This window comes from Myxine glutinosa, chromosome 2 (assembly GCF_964187855.1).
Source record: "Myxine glutinosa chromosome 2, kmMyxGlut1.1, whole genome shotgun sequence".
Lineage (NCBI taxonomy): Eukaryota > Metazoa > Chordata > Myxini > Myxiniformes > Myxinidae > Myxine > Myxine glutinosa.
The window spans coordinates 169,803,280-169,822,900 of NC_136262.1; the positions used below are offsets into that span (position 1 = coordinate 169,803,280).

The 19,621-nt window shown below is 44.1% G+C and overlaps 2 protein-coding genes across 3 annotated transcripts; one reads left to right on the forward strand and one right to left on the reverse strand.

The window, feature by feature from the left end:
• Window positions 1-430: 430 nt before the first annotated feature.
• Window positions 431-19,539, reverse strand: TMEM129 (transmembrane protein 129, E3 ubiquitin ligase). Of its 2 annotated transcripts, none has more exons than XM_078771912.1 (6): window positions 18,771-19,539; window positions 17,529-17,746; window positions 16,375-16,849; window positions 15,262-15,424; window positions 2,441-2,680; window positions 431-2,034 (listed from the first exon to the last, which is right to left on the reverse strand). In XM_078771912.1, the coding sequence occupies exons 2-6, from the start codon at window positions 17,731-17,733 to the stop codon at window positions 2,017-2,019; spliced, it is 1,101 nt and encodes a 366-aa protein (XP_078628038.1). In that variant the 5' UTR covers window positions 17,734-17,746; window positions 18,771-19,539; the 3' UTR covers window positions 431-2,016. The 2 variants fall into 2 exon arrangements, with proteins under 2 accessions (XP_078628038.1, XP_078628039.1); XM_078771913.1 differs by having other exon boundaries at window positions 18,979-19,305.
• On the forward strand, window positions 5,400-11,158 carry LOC144890984 (uncharacterized). The gene is made up of 3 exons (XM_078772878.1): window positions 5,400-5,461; window positions 5,957-7,845; window positions 10,838-11,158. Exons 2-3 carry the CDS (start codon window positions 5,980-5,982, stop codon window positions 10,874-10,876), a joined length of 1,905 nt encoding a protein of 634 aa, XP_078629004.1. The 5' UTR covers window positions 5,400-5,461; window positions 5,957-5,979; the 3' UTR covers window positions 10,877-11,158.
• Window positions 19,540-19,621: the final 82 nt, after the last annotated feature.

Consider the following 19,621-nt stretch of genomic DNA (forward strand, 5'->3'; position numbering starts at 1 on the left):
ATCCAGGTTACCTCCCATCAGAGGGATGGTGCACACATTGACGACAGCTCCTTGTGTGCGAAACACCAGCGTGACAGTCTATAGGTTGGTCCAGATTCGAACCCAGGCTAGACAGCTGAAACTCACATACCGCCAACTTATCCTGCCAACCCGAAATTTTAATAACACCGGATATATTCAACAAGCATTTTGCAAAAGCATCACGAGTAACCACGTGCAAATGCAATGTGCTTCATTTCAAACTCTTGGGATGCATGGATAAAAAAACGACTCCATTGTACCAAGTGCAACATGAATGGACTCAAATTCTGCCTTACCTGAAAACATCCAACATTCGGAAAGATGTGTTACGGAACTTGAACACGGTACACAAATTACGTTAATCGCAGAGAACGCCTTATTGAGAATGTGAATAAAGCAAAGACAGAACTTGAGATTTTAAATATATTTATTCAAACTCAAACATTCAAACCTCCAATTAATTTACAAAACGCAAGATCATTTTGAATGATGGAGGTAAGAATCGTAAAGAATATTTGATTAGACATAGCAAAGTGTTTGATTCGATTTTACATTATCGTTCACGAGCAAAGGGGATTTCTGAACAACCAAGATGCTGAGGTGCAAGAATACATGCTGTAACATCGAATTCCTTACACCATCTACTAAAGATCACTTCCCCTTTCAACGAGAGCACCGACGAGATCACCCGTCAAGGACAGGTGTACATGTTAATCAGCAAAATCATTGCTTTCACTTGATTCAATGAATGCACCTTGTAAAAGCCCGAGGGAAGGTGCTTACATTGGAGGAGATTACAAACAAACAGACATATTGCTTCCAAATTTATGGTCTTTTGGTGCCATGTTTGGAAAAGTACAATTTTTACTTGAAAAATGTGCACAAGTAATTAAAAGTAATTACATTTTTACACAAATGTACATGATCAAGGCAAATGCCCTCTCCCATTACCAACCCTTCCTTTAAACTATGTAAATATCTCACTCACTACAATAAGTTAAACTAGGATACTCGGTAGAGCGCATACCTCCGCCAGGCTGAACACGTTACGTTTTGTATCCAACTGATTGGCCGGATCTGGATTCCGACCTGAACCAAAATCTAATCGGCTTGTTCTTGACCTAACCAGCTCGTCCACCAAGTTTAGTCATAACTAGTCCATAACGTTTTTTAATATCATGTTAAATAATCTGTTTTAGCCTGATCTCTCAATGGCGAAGAATCACTTGAAATTAAATAATTAGCGTATCCGAATCCATATCTAGATCTTCATCAAAATTGAATCAATTCTTCCTCGTCACACACCCAACCTCTCCACTAAGTTTCGTCCAAATCCATCCATAACCTTTTGAGATATCCTGCTATGTATCGGTTTTAGCCCCATCACTCAATGGTGAAGAATCACTTTTAAAAATTCTACTAGCCGGATCCGAATCTGGATCTTCACCAAAATCGAATAATTTCGTCCTTGTTACATACACTACCTATCTGCCAAATTTCGTCCAAATCCGTCTGCAACTTTTTGAGATATCTTGTTCGCAGACAGACAAGACAAACAAAAAGACAGGGGAGAAAACATAACCAAACCATAAATAATATATATATCTGAATTTATAGAGTGCAATACATGTTAAGAGAGGAGTCCAGAAATCTCAGTTGTAGGGACTGATGACATGTAATTTTTCGTGTGTTGATGACAGATCACCTGCCAGCAGCAGCCACCTCCCAACCCCGCTCCGCCAAACCTCACCCCATTCATTGCCAACTTTCCTTCTTGCAACCATCATCCTACAAACCTTTTCATCATCTTTTCAATGCTGGTGAAAAACACAGTCTCCTTCAGAGCAGATCCAGCTTCAGAATGGTTTGCAGTCAGTCAATGGGCCTGTTAGGGTAGCTAATCGGCATCTGATGCAAATGACGAACGTCCTGCTGGCTGTCTTCATCGTTTATTGAAGAGAAGTCGTGAAAAGCAACGAGGACAACCATCTCGGCTTACAGCGAGGTCCCAGTCTGAGAAACACGAGTTAAAATCAATTTAATGACAGAGAATGACACTTCGTGGACAACCCTGTTCTTGCACATGATTGCCATCTTGATATGATAGACAATGAAATGTGGAATTTGATTTATCAGAATGTGTTGTCTATTTAAGTAACTCTATTAATGACAAATTAAAGATAAGCATAGAATATTTCTCGATTTCTATCTTTTTGGGTGGGGAGGAGAGAAGGGGAGTTTGGGGGGAGGGGGGGGGAGTGAAAGGGGTGGTGAGGGTGGATTGGTCAATGCCAGGGTGATATGTCATGGCCTTAATTTACTCTTTTTTGAGGAGGGGAGTAATTTCCATATTACAACTTTATGAAAGAACGACCGATCCATGGAACAAATGTGTTTGTAAAATAAGATCCTACTGTACCAGAGACACGTCAAGGACACAGAACGGGGCACGGCACGTGGGGCAAGGTGCTCGGCCACCGAGCCAGCGTTCCGGCCGCTGTTGGTCCTGCCGACTGGCAAACCACCTACCCATGCAGGCCAAGCACCACATGGGTCGGCATCTGCACATCTCACATTCACCAGCCGCTGATGCACCACAGCGATGGAACAGTTTAACATTGGCTGGGCCCTGCATGCACCCAATGCATGGCTCAAATTCCTAAGGAGTAGAACGAAAACAAGTACATGCAGCGGTCATCCATAACTGCATAGATATTTTTTTAACACCAGCAAATGCCAATATTACCGGTCTCTTTTAGTGACAAGACAGGAGTTACGTTTATTTAGGCAATGTCATATGTAGGAAGGATTTATAGAAATAACACGATGAACAAGTGTTTCTGACATGAAACGTCACATTATTAGATCTCTGTTCTGGGACATCAAAGGCAATTCAAACAAGCTTTACGCCTAGGTCCCCCGTCGGTGAAGTGATGTGAGTTGACAAAGTGGAAGACGCAAGGCGGCCATCTTGGATTTTGACGTGGCGACCCAATTTTCAATAGCGTTCTTCCTTATCCCTAGATACACCCACACACCAGATTAGAAGTTGGTACTTCGCTTATTTTTCAAGATATTTCGCTCACAAGGTTCAGACATACATGGCGATGGCCATCTTGGATTTTGACTTGGGTTGCACCCACACACCAAATTAGAATTCCGTCCTTCGCTTACGCACGCACGCACGTACGGACACACGGACGGACACACGGACGGAGGGGAAAACTATAGTCCCCCTTTCGCTCCGCGGTGCGACGGGGGACAATAAAGTGGTTTTTCCTCAATAAGCCTATTGTACACAGTCGGTTACGATGGGAAAAAACCATTCTACAGATTCAGGAAGATAATTTGGAACAAAACTGTCGTGCACCCCACACACCCATAAGATAACTGAATAAACCTTCACTTCTATCAGGGACATACATTGCTGCATTCATTTTCGGCAGAATTGGTATCAAATGAAGACCAAGGCACTTCTGCAAAGGACTTCTATGACTCCATGGGACCGACTCAATTGGTGAATTTTTCCAACCCTGATGTCTCCCAATGGCAAATCTTCCCTTATGGACTTGGTGAGGACCATCTTCCCTTATGGACTTGGTGAGGACCAACTTCCCTTATGGACTTGGTGCGGACCAACTTCCCTGTCAATTTTTCTCTGCCCCAATTGGCTCATTTGATCGTGTTTTTGAAGGTCAACATCTCTCTGGCCATTCTCAGAGAACAGTCTTAGCACCGGCGAGTCTGGCATGAATGAAAATCAGCCATCACACTTCAGGACTGGTCTCCTACATCTACTGCCTCTGATATGAACGCAGTCTGGGAATACTTCCACAGAAACCTGCTCTCTCGTATGCGCAGATTAATTTCATCTCGTTTTCAGTGATCTTACTCCTACTGTTCACTGGTAATTCCCTGTTTGTCGTAAAAAAAAAAGGCGACAAACAGGGTTGGCGGCAGGAAGGGCATCCGGCCGTAAAACATTGCTTCAAAAAGGGGACCGAAAAACAACAACAACCACGGTGCCCGAAAAAGGCCAACCCCCGCTTGCGGGGGAAAATGGCCTCTAAAGGTGTTTTTTTTTTTTTTTACTCCTACTGTTCTTGGAACTCTGAATCCTGTAGCGAGACAGTTGCTTTAAAACAACTTGCATTCTCTTCCTGGAAGGCAAATCCAATCGAAGGCAACCTCAGATCATTCCACAACAAGTCTGTGTCTACTCTCAGGAGACAGAAAACACATCTGTCCAATCTCAAGAATGAGCTTTCTAACTTGTCTACATCCTCAATACCTGATAGTGCGGGAGCCCAGAAACATTTGTTTCACATCTCGAGTACAAAAGGTTTGAGGCCTGGAATATATGCATCTATGATAGGAGACCCCAAAAAGGCAATTCTTAAGTTCTGCAATTCTGCACAGCAACCAGGGGGCGCCACCAAAGACCCCTAAATGTGACTCTTAATTCACAATTTGAGTACATCTTTCAAACTTGTCTTAAAATGTTCTCTATAGGAGTGGAAATCAGAATTCCCAATTCTTAAGTTTTCAATTTGTGTATTAGGTCGCTTAAGAACGACCTAATTAATGCTAATTAACGCTAATTAGCATTTTTAATTCACAATTTGAGTACATCCATGAAACATATGGCAATGTATTCCTTAGGTCATCCTAAATCAAGATCAGTCATTCTTAAGTATCCATTTCATGTATTAACCCACTTAAGAACGCAAAATGTACTCATTGACCCCGTCCCTGGCAAGGTGAGTGTTAATTCACAATTTGAGTACATCTTTCAAATTGGTCCCAAACTGTTCAGTAGATCATCGTGAATCAAGAACAGCAATTCTTATGTGTCCATTTCATGCATCAACCCACTTAAGAATGCAGTCAGTATTGTAACGGAATTTGGGTTGTCACTGGCTGCTATCCCCCCTCCACTCCCTGGCTGGCCCTCCCTTATATGCAAGGGAGGGGCTGGAGTGCTGACCTGAGGGCAGGCCCCAAGTAGACACCCACACCAGTGCTGAGCATGCACACACCTGTCTGGCTGGCCGGATCGAGGGTGTTCAGTTTTGGTTAAGGAAGGAGTTTTGGCCTCCCAACCAATGGGGAGGCTTCTTCCCTAACTTGAGCCAATTACACCCTAAACAGGAAGTGCCTCTCTACAGAAATGACTGTCCTGCAGTGAATAACTGGGACCAATATACAACATTGTTTGGGGAATAATAACCAGTGACTTAAAGGGAAATATTAACACATTATCAATCCAGGTTTGTGACACTATCTTGAGGGACGAACTTTCTGGGACACCCTGTAGAGGGAGTTGTCGGTTTATCATAGGACCTAATCATGGGGAATCTCCTGCTCTTTCCCTCCATAGATTCTCTGAATCGGCTGCAGAATGTCTGATGTTGCCTGCAATGCCTAGATCACTGCTTAGGTAAGTCAACAAATAGGGTTAGGGTTTGGGGTTAGGTGGCAAAACCCCGGCAGAGGTTGTAGAAGGTGACGACTCCTTGGATGGACATAAATGTGGGGCATTGCTATGGTGAACATCACTGGTGGCTTTAACAGGTGGCGTTTGGGATGAGATGGCGGTAAAGTTCTTGTAACAAGAAACATGGTAACCCTAACCCTAACCCTAACCCAACCCTAACCCTAACCCAACAAACAATACTATGCTGTAGGCCTAATAAGCATTCGGGGCCGATACAGAATTATGTAGCCCTAGGCCTAGGTGGCGCGCAGGAAATGTCCAGGCAGATGAGGGTATCCAAAGTTCTGTATGCATACCGATTTCAGGTTCGAACCACAGCTGAGTAGAAAATAATGACTTATTGCCTCAAAATTTGAAATAACTTCTTTTGGATTTCACTGACCAAAACTGACTGACTCGCCATGCTCACTGACCACCCGCTGTGATTTTATTTTTCAGACAATGATTTGAAACATGCAACCATGGAATCGGCCACCAATACTACGCCTACTGTCCAGCCTACTGTCCAGCCTACTGTTTCATCATTGGAACGCAGATGTATTCTTCACATCCAACGCAGTGCAGACAAGAAAGCTCGTCCAGACGTTCTACCTTTCAAGGATACGCAATGGGAAGCAGTAGAAACAGCAGCAGCTAATAGACGGCAAAAGCAACATTTCCAGGACTCTGTCTATTGTGGTGTAGTTCAGAGATTGCCTACGTCTCCTGCTGAAATGGATGGTTACCATGTTTCTTGTTACAAGAACTTTACCGCCATCTCATCCCAAACGCCGCCTGTTAAAGCCGCCAGTGATGTTCACCGTAGCAATGCCCCACATTTACGTCCATCCAAGGAGTCGGCACCTTCTACATCATCTGCCGGGATTTTGCCACCTGTTTGTCTATTCTGTGAAAAAAAGATAAAACGACTCAAAGGTGGAAGCGTCGAACTGTTGGGAAGATGTGAAACCATTGAAGCCGGTGTATCGATCCAAAATGCAGCAAAGACATTAAATGACAGTAAGGTTATTCCAAAAGTAGTTGATACGGATTTAATTGCCAAGGAGGCCCACTACCATCATTCATGTAAAAGTGCGTATTTGTTGTCAGCCAATCGAGTTTCCCAAAAGGACACACGTGAAACAAAAACGCCTTCTGAGACCAGTGTGTTGGACATTTTTGCATACATTGAGCAATCTGTAATAATAGACAACAGACCTGAACTTCTTAATTCTGTATATGAACGTTATCTTGATATTTGTTCGGCATCCGCAGAAACGCCCAGGGGAAGCGCCTTCAGCCTCTCTAGGACATTGATGAGTCACTTCAAAGCGCGCATAAAGATACAGAGTTCACTTGGGAAAAGGCTTGGAAACATCTTATATAATGCAGAAACCGCAGATGATGCAATTCGTGTTGTATATGATTACACATCTACTGATGAGAGAACAATCGCCAAAGCAGCATTGCTTTTGCGCAACCAGTTGCTCAAGGTTGAAAAGGTCGACCTTCCTGAATGTCCGACATTGGAGGATTTAAGAAACGGGGACTCGTCACCCCCAAAACTTGTAGTAGATTTTTTCAATATTTTGTACGGAGGGCTAAAACCAGAGCGATATACAGAGTCAGTAAAGCGCCGCGCAAATTCGTCTAGTCAGGATGCCTTGTTCATTGTACAACGGGGTCGCGCAAAACCTGCAAAACATGTAGCTCTTGGTATGAGTGTTAAGTCGGTCACTGGCAGTAAAAAAATGGTTCAAGTCCTGAACAGGTTTGGTCACTGTTTAAGCTACAACACATTGGAAGAAGTTGAAACTGCCACAGCTGAATCCATTCAAGAACAGAAGCTTGCTTGTCCAAAAGGAACAGTCGTAGGTAAACCAGTCGGATTAGCCTTCGACAATTTCGATGAGATGACTCAAACCATGTCTGGAGCCAATTCGCTGCACGATACCATGGGTATTCTGTACCAAAATGTGCCAGCACCTGATGAAGAACGTGAAGCATCTGCTGTCATGGCAGTTTCAACCTCAACTAGTGCTCGGCAAGTAAAGACAGGCAAAAGGAAGAGAACCCTTGAGAGTACAGATACTGCACTCCAGCCATATAGGAAGATACCAAAGATGACGAAGTTCAGTTACAAAAACACTGCAGTCTACAGCCTTCCAGATGTTAGCAACAAGGCTCGCCACCTGGACCTCGTGTGGATGATGAGCCATGCCATTGGCAATGATGTATTGCCTATTATGTGGGTTGGGTTTAATGCAAGCATTTGCAGTGACCACCTTCCAAAACAAGAGGTTCTATATATGCCAAACTTACGCCAGCCTATCACCAGCCTAGAGGTCGTGCAGGAGACTCTCCTCATCACGCAGAGGTGTGCTAATGAGACGGGACAGAAATACGGAATAGTCAGTTATGATCTGGGCGCAGCCAAGCCGGCACTTCAAATACAAGTGACTGAGAAACCGAAATTTGATAACATTTTCATAATGTTAGGCCCATTCCACATCGAAATGGCTTTCTTCAAGGCTATTGGGAAACTCCTGTCCAACTCTGGAGGACCAGAAATGCTGATTGAATCTGAGGTACTTGCAACCGGATCCTTAAACGGATTTTTGACGGGGAAACATTTCAACAGGTGCAAGAGATTGCACCCCATACTAGCCCTTGCTCTTGAGATGCTACACTTCTCATCCTTCTTAGACTCTTACCCACACAGAGAAGAAACAGAAGCATTGATAAGCAGCATTCAACTGACCACGTGGGAGCAGCTTCAGTCTGCTCTAGACTCGGACGTCTTCAAAGCATGCACAGCCGCGTATGAAGCATATACCCAAGTGACAAGATCTGGAGGCCATGGTGCAACCGCCCAGTTTTGGAGAATGTATATAGATTACATTCATAAATACCACGAGCTCGAACGGGCGATTCGAACGAATGATATCGATCTCTATACATACTCACTGACCGGACTCATTGGACTGTTCTTTGCTACAAACCATGTAAATTACAGTCGGTGGCTGACAAAGTTCCAACTCGATTTGATGAACATGGAAGACAGCCATCCTGGCCTACGTCAAATACTGGAAGCAGGCGTCTTTACTGTACGACGAACAGAACATCCATTCAGTAGATGCCCGGTCGACTTGACTCTAGAACAGACGATTAACGCGGATGCAGCTTCGAGAAGAACTGGATTCACTTCTTCAACGAATAATTATGCGGCACGACTTCGCTGGATGCTTACGAAATCCACTAGAGCTTCATTCGTTAGTCTACTCCACGAAATGGCTGGGCTGATAGTCAAAGAAGACACAACTGCTGAACTGAGACCTGCACGAATAAAACGTGACGATAGAGATGTGAAAACCATGGTGAAACAAATCCAGGATAGTTGCAATCCGTTTGGGAACGAAACAGATGCAGATACCATGTTGTACAACATCCATACAGGAAGGGCAACTAGTGAAACAGTCCGCGAAAGTTTACTGAATGTGCCAGCAAGTGGAAGGACATTACACCAGGCATTCATCACAGCATGCGAGGCCGATGACAGTAGGTTTGAACAACCCATAAAGAAAGCTCCTCTCAAAACATTCGTAGACGAATGTGCCAGAAATAGACGAACACCGGATAAGAAAGTGGCAGTTCTGAAGTGTACTCGTGATTTGATGGGCCGCCTAATAATCCTTGCATCAAAGCGTGATGTTGACCTGCAGCATATATTCCAATATCCCCTTACACCAGTACCACTCACGATGTGCAATCCTGATGAGAGCATGGTCAAGACAGATAAAAGTAAGTTGCTTAACTTACTGGAGAGCAAGGAGATCAAAGGAGACGGACCTCAACAGATCAATGCATACGTAGTAGATGGACAATATCTTCTGCACACCCTACCTCCAAACTTACCACCCACATATGGAGGTCTAGCGAGGAGCATACTCTACCAAGTATTGTCATTGTCCAAAGTCCGGGTACACGTAGCCTTTGATGATTACCCTCAACCGTCACTGAAGGATGCAGAAAGAGCCAGACGGGGGACAACAGCCGAGGACAGCAGATCCTACATTATTACTGGTCCAGCACAAAGAAGGCCCAACGATATCAGCAAAGCGCTAACGTCCAGGTCATTCAAACGGGAACTTCCTGATTTTCTTGCAAGAGAATGGCAGGATCAAGCATACGCTCATATACTTGGGACCTGTGATGTCTTCCTAGATGTTCCGTCAGGCCAGTGCTTCCATTTCCACGTAAGCGAAGGAGAGGTCAAGCGAGATACCGTAGACATGCTCAGTAACAACCATGAAGAAGCGGATACCAAGATCTGCATGCATGCAAAGGCAGCAGACACCTCGAATGGAAATGTAGTAATACGCGCCTCAGACACGGACATAGCTGTTATTCTGCTCTATCATTGTGAGAAATTCAGCAGCCACATCTGGATGGATGTCGGTACTACATCCAAGCGTAATCGGAGGCTCATTGACCTAACAGCGATATCCAAGTCACTGGGACCACAACTGTGCAGTTCCCTCCCTGCCTTCCATGCCTTTACCGGCTCGGATTACACCGCAGCATTTGTAAGAAAGGGCAAGGTTCAGCCCTTTAATAAGCTGGAAAAGCTGCCCGATGTACAGCAAGCTTTCAAAGCTTTGTCAACAGATGGACTGCCAAGCGAGAAATGCAAGGACACACTCTTGAAATTCACTGCTATAATGTATGGAGCCAAAGAGAAGTCGAAGGAAACGTTAAACGCCTACAGGTTCAAGACCTTTGAAAGAATTTACAAGCCCAAGTTAAGAGGAAAGAACCCACTTGAAAAGCTGAAGGGAGCTGATGCCAGTAGTATTCCTCCATGCGAAAGAGAGGTTGCTGCCCACATAAAGCGTGTATCGCTTGTTTCAAGAATGTGGGCCAATGCTGACCAGCCAATCATCCAGCAACACCCATCAGAGGATGACGGATGGGAACTAGTGGGAGATCAATATAAACCCATCTGGTTTGAGGGAGACCAACTTCCGGAGTCGCTCGTTCCAGATGATGAAGAATTAGCTGATGCTGACGATGATGAGGTCCTAGCGCAGTCATCTTCTGATGAAGAGGACGTTGAAGGAGATGGTGATGATGGTGATGTGTAGGTTTACAATCGACCAAACCTGTTCATACGATTATATTCAGTACGGTACATATCCAAAGCATCCTGACAGGGAATTTGTAATGTTTTTGAAATTTTAAGCAAAATAATGTTAGGAATGTTGGATAAAACAACATATATACAATCATGTTGATGTTTGAGATAAATTCAATAATTTTTCGTTGATATAGTTAGTTGAGTTTTTACATACATTAAAATTTGTTTTTAGTTCAGGGTAATTAGCTTAAACATGTTAAATAGTTTATAAGCGATAGTCAGAGATAAAACAGCAATATCGCTAATAGAGTAAAAGTTAGACATTAGGTATTAATTTTTATAAAATTAACATTAAAAATTGTTTTTTGTTCCGAGATTTGAGATTTAATTGTTGATGGGCGGTAGAACCAGGACGCCAATTTACTACATGACTTACTATGATCTGATTTTGAAGCATAATTCATGCATACTAAGTACATTTTTGTGTAGTTTATAAAAAAATAAAACATTGTGTTTGTATACAATCTATGTTTCTCCTTTTTGTCAGTGTGCATTCTTAAGTGGGTTAATACATGAAATGGATACTTAAGAATGACTGATCTTGATTTAGGATGACCTAAGGAATACATTGCCATATGTTTCATGGATGTACTCAAATTGTGAATTAAAAATGCTAATTAGCGTTAATTAGCATTAATTAGGTCGTTCTTAAGCGACCTAATACACAAATTGAAAACTTAAGAATTGGGAATTCTGATTTCCACTCCTATAGAGAACATTTTAAGACAAGTTTGAAAGATGTACTCAAATTGTGAATTAAGAGTCACATTTAGGGGTCTTTGGTGGCGCCCCCTGGTTGCTGTGCAGAATTGCAGAACTTAAGAATTGCCTTTTTGGGGTCTCCTATCATAGATGCATATATTCCAGGCCTCAAACCTTTTGTACTCGAGATGTGAAACAAATGTTTCTGGGCTCCCGCACTATGATGGTGCCTTGTCAAGTCTCTGATGTATTATGCTCTCCTTCCATCCCTTCCTTCTCATCGAATGGCACCACAACCGACTCAGCTTGTAAGAAGGCCGAACGCCTCAATTCTGTATTTGCTTCAAAATCTTGTATCCCAGACTCCTCTCTCTTTGTACCCACCTTTCCCAGTCATATCCAATTGCTCCTGAATCCTGTGTCTTTTGCACCTGAGAAGGTGGAAAGGTTTCTGGCAACAATTGACTCTGTCTAACTGGACCAGACGACATCAGCTCATGTGTCCTAAAAACCCGACCTGCTGCTCTTGCACTTCCTCTCTTTGTCCATTTCACCCTGCCATTTACCACAGGTCATCTTCCATCGGCTTGGAAATCAGTCAACATCACAGCATTACATAAAAAGGTGCAAAATCCGGATCCCATTAACTACAGACCAATTAGCTCACTTCCAATCATCAACAAGGTCATGGAATGAGGAAGACATCACAGTTGATATAAAATCATTCTTTTTTTTTTCCACCAACCTCATTTCACATCATCAATTTTGATTCAGACCACATCACTCTACCTTGGAGGCCCTCAATGTCAGATAAGAGATCAGGGCCGTCGCTCTTGACATATCTCGAGCTTTTGATAAAGTCTGGCATCCCGCCTTACTCTCCAAACTCTCTGTCTATGACGTCCAAGGCCAACTCCTCTTGGATTACTGACTTCCTCTACTTTCATAGCCAACGTGTGTGGCTCTCAATGTAATCCTTCCATCTCCTCTCTCTGTCAGGCTCGAGTGTCCCAAGGCAGTCTCCAGAAAATCCTCTTTGTCCATTTGCTGATGACTCCACCCTCTGCCGTGACATCCCTCATCCTTCACACAGACAGGCAGTAGCCTCTTCCCTCTCTTCAGATCTTGAAAAAAAAATCACAAGATGGTCAAACACTTGAACATTTCTTACAATCCTGAAAAATCCCGCAAACTCTCTCTCCAAAATCACAGTTCCGCAAACCCTCCCATCAACTTTCTCAACAACCGTCTCCAAGAGATTATCACTCAAGGCTATGATCTCTCTTGGGCAAGACACATTTCATCCTCCATCGTGCAAAGTCCTTCCTTGGCACACCTGAGCTCCTATCCATCTGCATGGCTTTCATCCACAGCTTTATGGACAACTGCTCTCCCCTCTGGGTTGGCGCCCCTACCTCACATGTTGGTCACCTTGGTAAAGCAACCCACGACCCCTCCCAAAAGTTTTTACTTATGCATCCATTTTGTTCACCCCTTGTCTTCTCCCCCACCCCTCTGTTTCCTGAATCCCTTGTTTGTCCATCTCCAGCTACTTTCCCCCTTCTCCTGCTGTTCCTTTTGTTATGCTGCTTCCTTATCCGTTTTGTGTTCTCGCTCTTCCACGAGCCTTACCTCTATGTGAAAAAGGGTTTCATTTGTTTTGTTTCTTTGTTTTTTTGTATACTGAATCGAGGCTCGTGAAAGAGCTAACATTTACATCACAAACAAATCAACCAGACAAACAAAATATATAAAAAGAGGGAGCGGAAGACAAGATGGGGAGAGAAAGGGAAGCACACAAACACAACATTTGAGAGCAGGGAGATGTGTGGGAGCGAGAGGGCTTGGGGGCAGAGGGCGTGGGAAGGGGGGGGGGGGGGGTGGGAGAAGTATAAAACACAAGGACACCAAGGACTTCCAGGACAGAAGTTGGTATTTCAAAAAAGTGGAATTGGGGTGAAATTAGCGGAGGTAGAAAAGATCAAGGTTTTAGATGGGGGAAGATAAGAGATGGTGGTGAACAGCTGTTTTAAAGACCTGGAGGGTGGAGTGGGATTGAAGAGAGTGAGGGAGTTTGTTCCAGAGGCAGGAGAAAAGAGGAATGAAGGAGTGAAGGTGAGCAGAGAGTCTTGATTTTGGCAGTTTAACCATAAGAGGGTTGCAGGCAGATCTTGTGCGACCTGTAGGAATTTTGCAGGACAGAGCCCAGAGAGAGCTGGGGGGGAAAGGCCAGAGAGGAGTCGGTAGAAGATGGAAAGAGCACCAACCTGCCTGCGGTGAGTGAGTGAGAGGCCCTTGGAGTTAGCTTCATTGCGGGAGATTCTAATGATTCTGAACGCTTTGGTTTCAACAGCGTGAAGACGAGCCAGGTGTGAGGCAGGAGCACCAGCCCAGAGGGGAGAGCAGTATTCCATTGAGCTGCGGATGAAAACCTTGTATGTGGTGAGGAGCTCAGGTGTGCCAAGGAAGGACTTCGCACGACGGAGGATGCCCAGTCGGCGACTGGCTTTGGAGGCCAGATTTGAAATGTGGTTTTCCCAGGAAAGATCATGGCAGATAGCGAGACCCAAAAGCTTGAGTGACAGAACTTCTTGGAGAGGATTATTCAGAAAGTGGATGGGAGGGTTGTCCAGTCGGTCTTTTCGGAGAGACATTGTAAGAGTGAGATTTGTCAGGATTGAAAGACATGTTCCACTTGTTTGCCCAGTCTGTGATTTTTTCCAGGTCTGCAGAGAGTGAGGAGCCTGCAGACTGCCGATCTGAGGGATGAAGAATGGAGCGACAGAGAGTAGAGTCATCAGCAAAGAGATAGAGAGGATTTTCAAGACAGTCAGAGAGATCATTGATGAAGACCAGAAAAAGCACAGGGCCCATAACACTGCCTTGGGGAACTCCAGCCTGAACAGGAAGAGGAGATGAGAGAAACCCATTCAGGGCCACACATTGACTACGACTAGAGAGGAAGTCCGCCAGCAATGCGTGGAGATTTCCATGGATACCAAAAGAGGAGAGTTTGGGGAGCAGAGCAGGGTGCCAGACCGTATCGAAGGCACGTGATATGTCAAGGGAGACAGCTCTAATTTCCTGTTTGGCATTGAGGACCTCCATCCATTGTTGAGAAAGCAGAAGCAGCATGTCCAGAGTAGAGTGACCAGGTCTGAAACCAAATTGATGGTCAGAGATCAAGCCATTGGAGAAGAGGAAAGATTTCATATCTGAAGCATTGATGGATTCCATGACTTTGCTGATAATTTGGAGAAGGCTGATTGGTCTGTAGTTGCTGGGATCTGTTTTTGCACCTTTTTTGTGCAAAGCGGTGATGTTGGCAGATTTCCAAGCAGATGGCAGATGACCTTGAGCAAAAGAGAGGGTGAAGAGAACAGAGAGAGGGAGTGAAAGAGCGGAAGAACAGGATTTTAGGACCCGTGGGCTGATGCCGTCAGGTCCAGTTGCAGAATCAGAGTCGAGGGTTGACAGAAACTTTTCCACCTTGTCAGGAGGAAAGGACACAGAGTCCAGGAGCAGCTGGGTACGACTGGGTACGGTGGGTACAGAGAGGAATGGGTTTGGGACACAAGATTTAGAGGCAAACACAGAGTTGAGGCATTCAGCTTTTTCACGCCTGGTGTTGTTTCCATTTCTCCATTTCACGCCTTAAAATGCCTGGTGTTGTTGTTGTTGTATACTTAAGGTTAACAAGGTGGTTAACAAGGGGAGATGCAGAAAATAGGGCAAAATGGAGAAGATTGTCATGGGGACCGCAAGGGCACAAGACTAACCCCCCTCTTGCAGGGAAAATGGCCTTAAAATGCCTGTTGTTGTGTTGTAAGAGATCATCTTCCCGAATTTAGAGTTTGAAACTCACCTGCAGGTGTGCAGGCATGGCACAGTGAGGGTTTAGTTCCACCTGTGCACGAAATGCATCCAGGAAAAGGTCGTTGAGGGTCTGGTGAATCACTACATTGCTCACAGCATGAATAGGGGCCTGGAGTTTCTCTCTGAGCTCTCCATATTCTGTGGAGTTCAATCTGTATGGGCAAAACATGTGGTTATCATAAAATGGAAACTGCAGAACATCTCAGATGACTGCTGCTGTCACAACTGACTGCTGTCTGACTGACTGCTGTCAAACATCTCAGATGATCTCAAAAGTATTGCCATATTCCCTCAACCGTCCACCTTCTTAAATCACAGTTGGTGCGAATACGTCACTTTCAAAATGAAGTAATCTGTCACAAAATGCTGGACACGCTTGCATAGAAACTCCCAACACCGGGATTCATTGGGGCAGTCGAATGTATATCGTGCGCACCAGAAAGGATTGCTACCTAAAAATCATTCACAAAGCTTCTAAAACAAGTTGAAAATACTTGTAAACGTATCGTCGGGAAAGGGGTGTGCCTCTGCACAACAAAAGAGTTGTTGAACTTTCTGAACTTGCACAAAAACCTGATAGCCTGTACACATGGCACAGCGCAAGTGGTTTACTGAGCCCAATTGGACAAAGGGGGAATTACTATCCCCAGCATAAAATGTATTTGCCATACTTCCCAACCATCACCAATACCCCCCCCCCCCAACCCCCACCGCTTTCCAGGACCCCTCCCAAAGAGAGTGGTTATTTTTAGACATACTGCATGAAAATGAGGGTATTCTCGTGTGTACGTCTGCTCATTATTGAATTCAAAATGGCTGGACCAATCTGGCTAGACAACTTTCAATTTTCACCTGCAATATGTGGAATAGCGCAAGTGATTTAACGACTGATCCCTGCCTAATGGATGGGGGCATTGACACTAAGTTTCGCTCCTAAGGATTCCAAAACTTACTGCTATAATACAAGCAAAAATGTTGACAATAAAACCCGTCAAGTTAATTTTTTTCATGTCTATCCATTTTTCATGTCATATGTTGCAGAATGTCTAAGTAAGCATCACAAGTTCGGATGAAACACAGGTCTAATATTTAGCACACCAACCTGATGTCAAACGGTGTCACTTGAGGGTTTCTGCTGCTCACGCGTACCGTTAACATCTGCACAGCTGTGCTCGTTTCGGCCGAAAGGGTGTGATGCCGTGCCTCCGCCAGCTCAAGGCGTGCATCCCTCTGCAAGGCCACATTTACACCGTACGCCGCAGTGCGAACCACCCACGAGTCTGTCACGACAACACGACCCTCTGGAGGGCCCCGTGAAAACTTGTCGATGCGACAAAACTCGGTGTTAAGCAACGAAGCAGCCGCTCGCCAGCCTGCACCCGTCGGCGCCTGGATCGCCAGGCTATGCGCCAGCGGATGCCCATCCCAGCTGTTACGGTGCCATGCCAATCCCACAAGGGCAGCCCAGATTGGCAAGCCAAAAGCCACCGTAAGAAAGACCCGCCAAGTGAATGTATCGGGAAGTGTAGAAAACAGATTCTTGTGAGGTGCGGCCACTCCGAGACCCACATAATAAACTGCAAGCACAACATACAGACAACGTTTCCAACAGCAAAGCATGCGAACCGCTCAAGAGTCAGCTCATTACAGCTGAAACAGCATAACACTCCACCAATCACCTTCTTCTTCTTCTTTCGTATGCAGCAAATGGCTGCTGGTCGCATCATTTGCTGGGGAGCAGCTGCACCACTGATGCAGTGCTCCCTGTAGATTAAAGCAGGAATTCGTAATTTGATCACGTTGCCGGCAATAGCTCGCCTACTCTTCACAAAGGACAACGTGGAATCTTTAACGTCCACCAACTAATGTCGGCAGACGGGTCGCACAATTTAATGTCCATCCGGGTGACGGCACGTGCATCGATACCTCGCATTGTCTGAAAGGATGATAGTTTATAGCTGGGTCGAGATTCAAACGCAGACTAGACACTCAGAGATGAGTGTGCATACCTCTAAGGCCTCGGCTATCTTTCCAGTCCTACCATTTACATAATGAAAGGTGGAATTTTCAGTCAGACAAAATCATGCAAATCAGTTTCTTGGTTTTAGAATCTTTTTGTTTTTAAACGTAGTTGAGGAAGTAATATCATCGGAGTTGATGAGTAATGAAGTATATTTCATGAAAAAAGTGCAAATGCAATGCAACAACTTCCTTAAAACCAGCTAACCCCTCAAAATAATAGAGATGGCAACTCACAAAGAGGCAAAAATGAGTGAAGTAGCAGTGCAGCGGCCGTACGGCGCATGTGGAAGCGAACAAAGTCCAGGTCCTCACTGCCCAAGAAAGCAGCTAGCAGGCCATGGACGGTGATGCCCGCAGAGCGAAACTCGGTCGGTGTGAGCAGGAAGCAAATGGCGAACAGCAAGTAGGCAAAAGTGAAGACTGCTTCAGGCGATTCCATGCTGTCTGTGAGGCTAAGAAAGAGCGTACAATGGTTCAATATCCTGCGAGGATTTAATCGCAGAGGAATCAGATGAAAACTTAAGGCAAAAGGTTAAAGGATATTAAACAATCACATGAACAAAATCTTGTGAACATATTCACAACGGAGTAAACATCCCTGCCATATTCCAAATTTGGAACAACATCCATTTTTTCAAGAAAAACAAATACATGTATAGAGCCACAAAAGTTAAACGGATTACTGTATCGCAAAGCACAACTAGAACAGCACTCAGTAGAGAGCACACCTCCACCTGGTTGGCCATATCAATTATCACTCAATGATGAAGAATCACTTAAAAAATTATACTGGCTGGATTCAGATCCGGATCTTCACCAAAATTGAATCGATTCTTCCTTGTCACACACACAACCTGTCCACCAAATTTCGTCCAAATATATCCATATTTTTGAGATATCCTGCTATGTATTGTTTTTGGCCCAATCTCCCAATGCAATGGTGAAGAATCACTTAAACAATTAAATAATTCTCATATCCGAATCCATATTCAGATCTTCACCAAAATCGAATCGAATCCCCTTTGACCTTTTAGTTTTAAGACCCTTTAAACCCCTTAAGACTATTGCAACCCTTTAGACAGACTTTAAATTACACCCTTTTTAGATCCCTTCACCTTTACACCTTGCGATCTTTAGACCATAACTTTTCAGACCTTTGACCTTTACACATTTACAACTAGACCACTTAGACCTTGAATTTAGCACATCCTTCCATTTAATTTCCACGCAAAACAAGTCCTGATTAAGGTCTGTAATCTGCGATTGCTCTTTCTTGTTCCCAATTCGGAAATTCAACGCAGGAGGCCATTAGGCCCATCATCCCGCTTATAGTTATATTTCTGCCAATATCCATGTACCCCTCCATACCCAATAGTTACATTCTAGGCACGGCACTTTAATTAAACCTTTCCAGGGACTCATTTAACGCATTAACTAATGCGAGTGAAAGAGCTGGCCTTATCTTAATGTCCGTACCTTCAAGTTCGTCGATGTGAAGCCAAGCGGGTTCTTTTTTGTCAGAAGTTACTTTACAAACAACTACGGGATCCCAAAATGATAACAAAGGGTAGTTGAACCAATATCTCAGCCTGGGATTTAATTTAGAAACATTATTATACCTTTAGTAACAGGAGTCAACATAAACCGTGTACATTTCCGTCACTATCTCTACTCCTTCACATACCTTCGCCTTCAGGCTGCATTCGCTAATTCATTAATTGAGTAATACTAATAACTCATTCCTTCCAGACGATGAATGATACGTGTCTATCTAATTCGTGTATTCCTCAGTAGTGAAACCTTCAATAATATTCCTCTGGGTAGTGGGGATACTTTCTAAAAAATACACCATAATCTAAATACTTTTTTTTTTTAATTAATAAAATAAAAAAAGAAGCCCCCGCTAACTACACCGCTTAGACATCATGCACATAAAGTACCGCTAACTACACCGCTTAGACATCATGCACATAAAGTACCGCTAACTACATCGCTTAGACATCATGCACATAAAGTACCGACAACTACACCGCTTAGACATCATGCACATGAAGTACCGCTAACTACACCGCATAGACATCATGCACATAAAGTACCGCTAACTACACCGCATAGACATCATGCACATAAAGTACCGCTAACTACACCGCTTAGACATCATACATATAAAGTACCGCCAACTACACCGCTTAGACATCATGCACATAAAGTACCGCTAACTACACCGCTTAGACATCATGCACATAAAGTCCTGCCAGCTACACCGCTTAGACATCATGCACATAAAGTACTGCCAACTACACCGCTTAGACATCATGCACATAAAG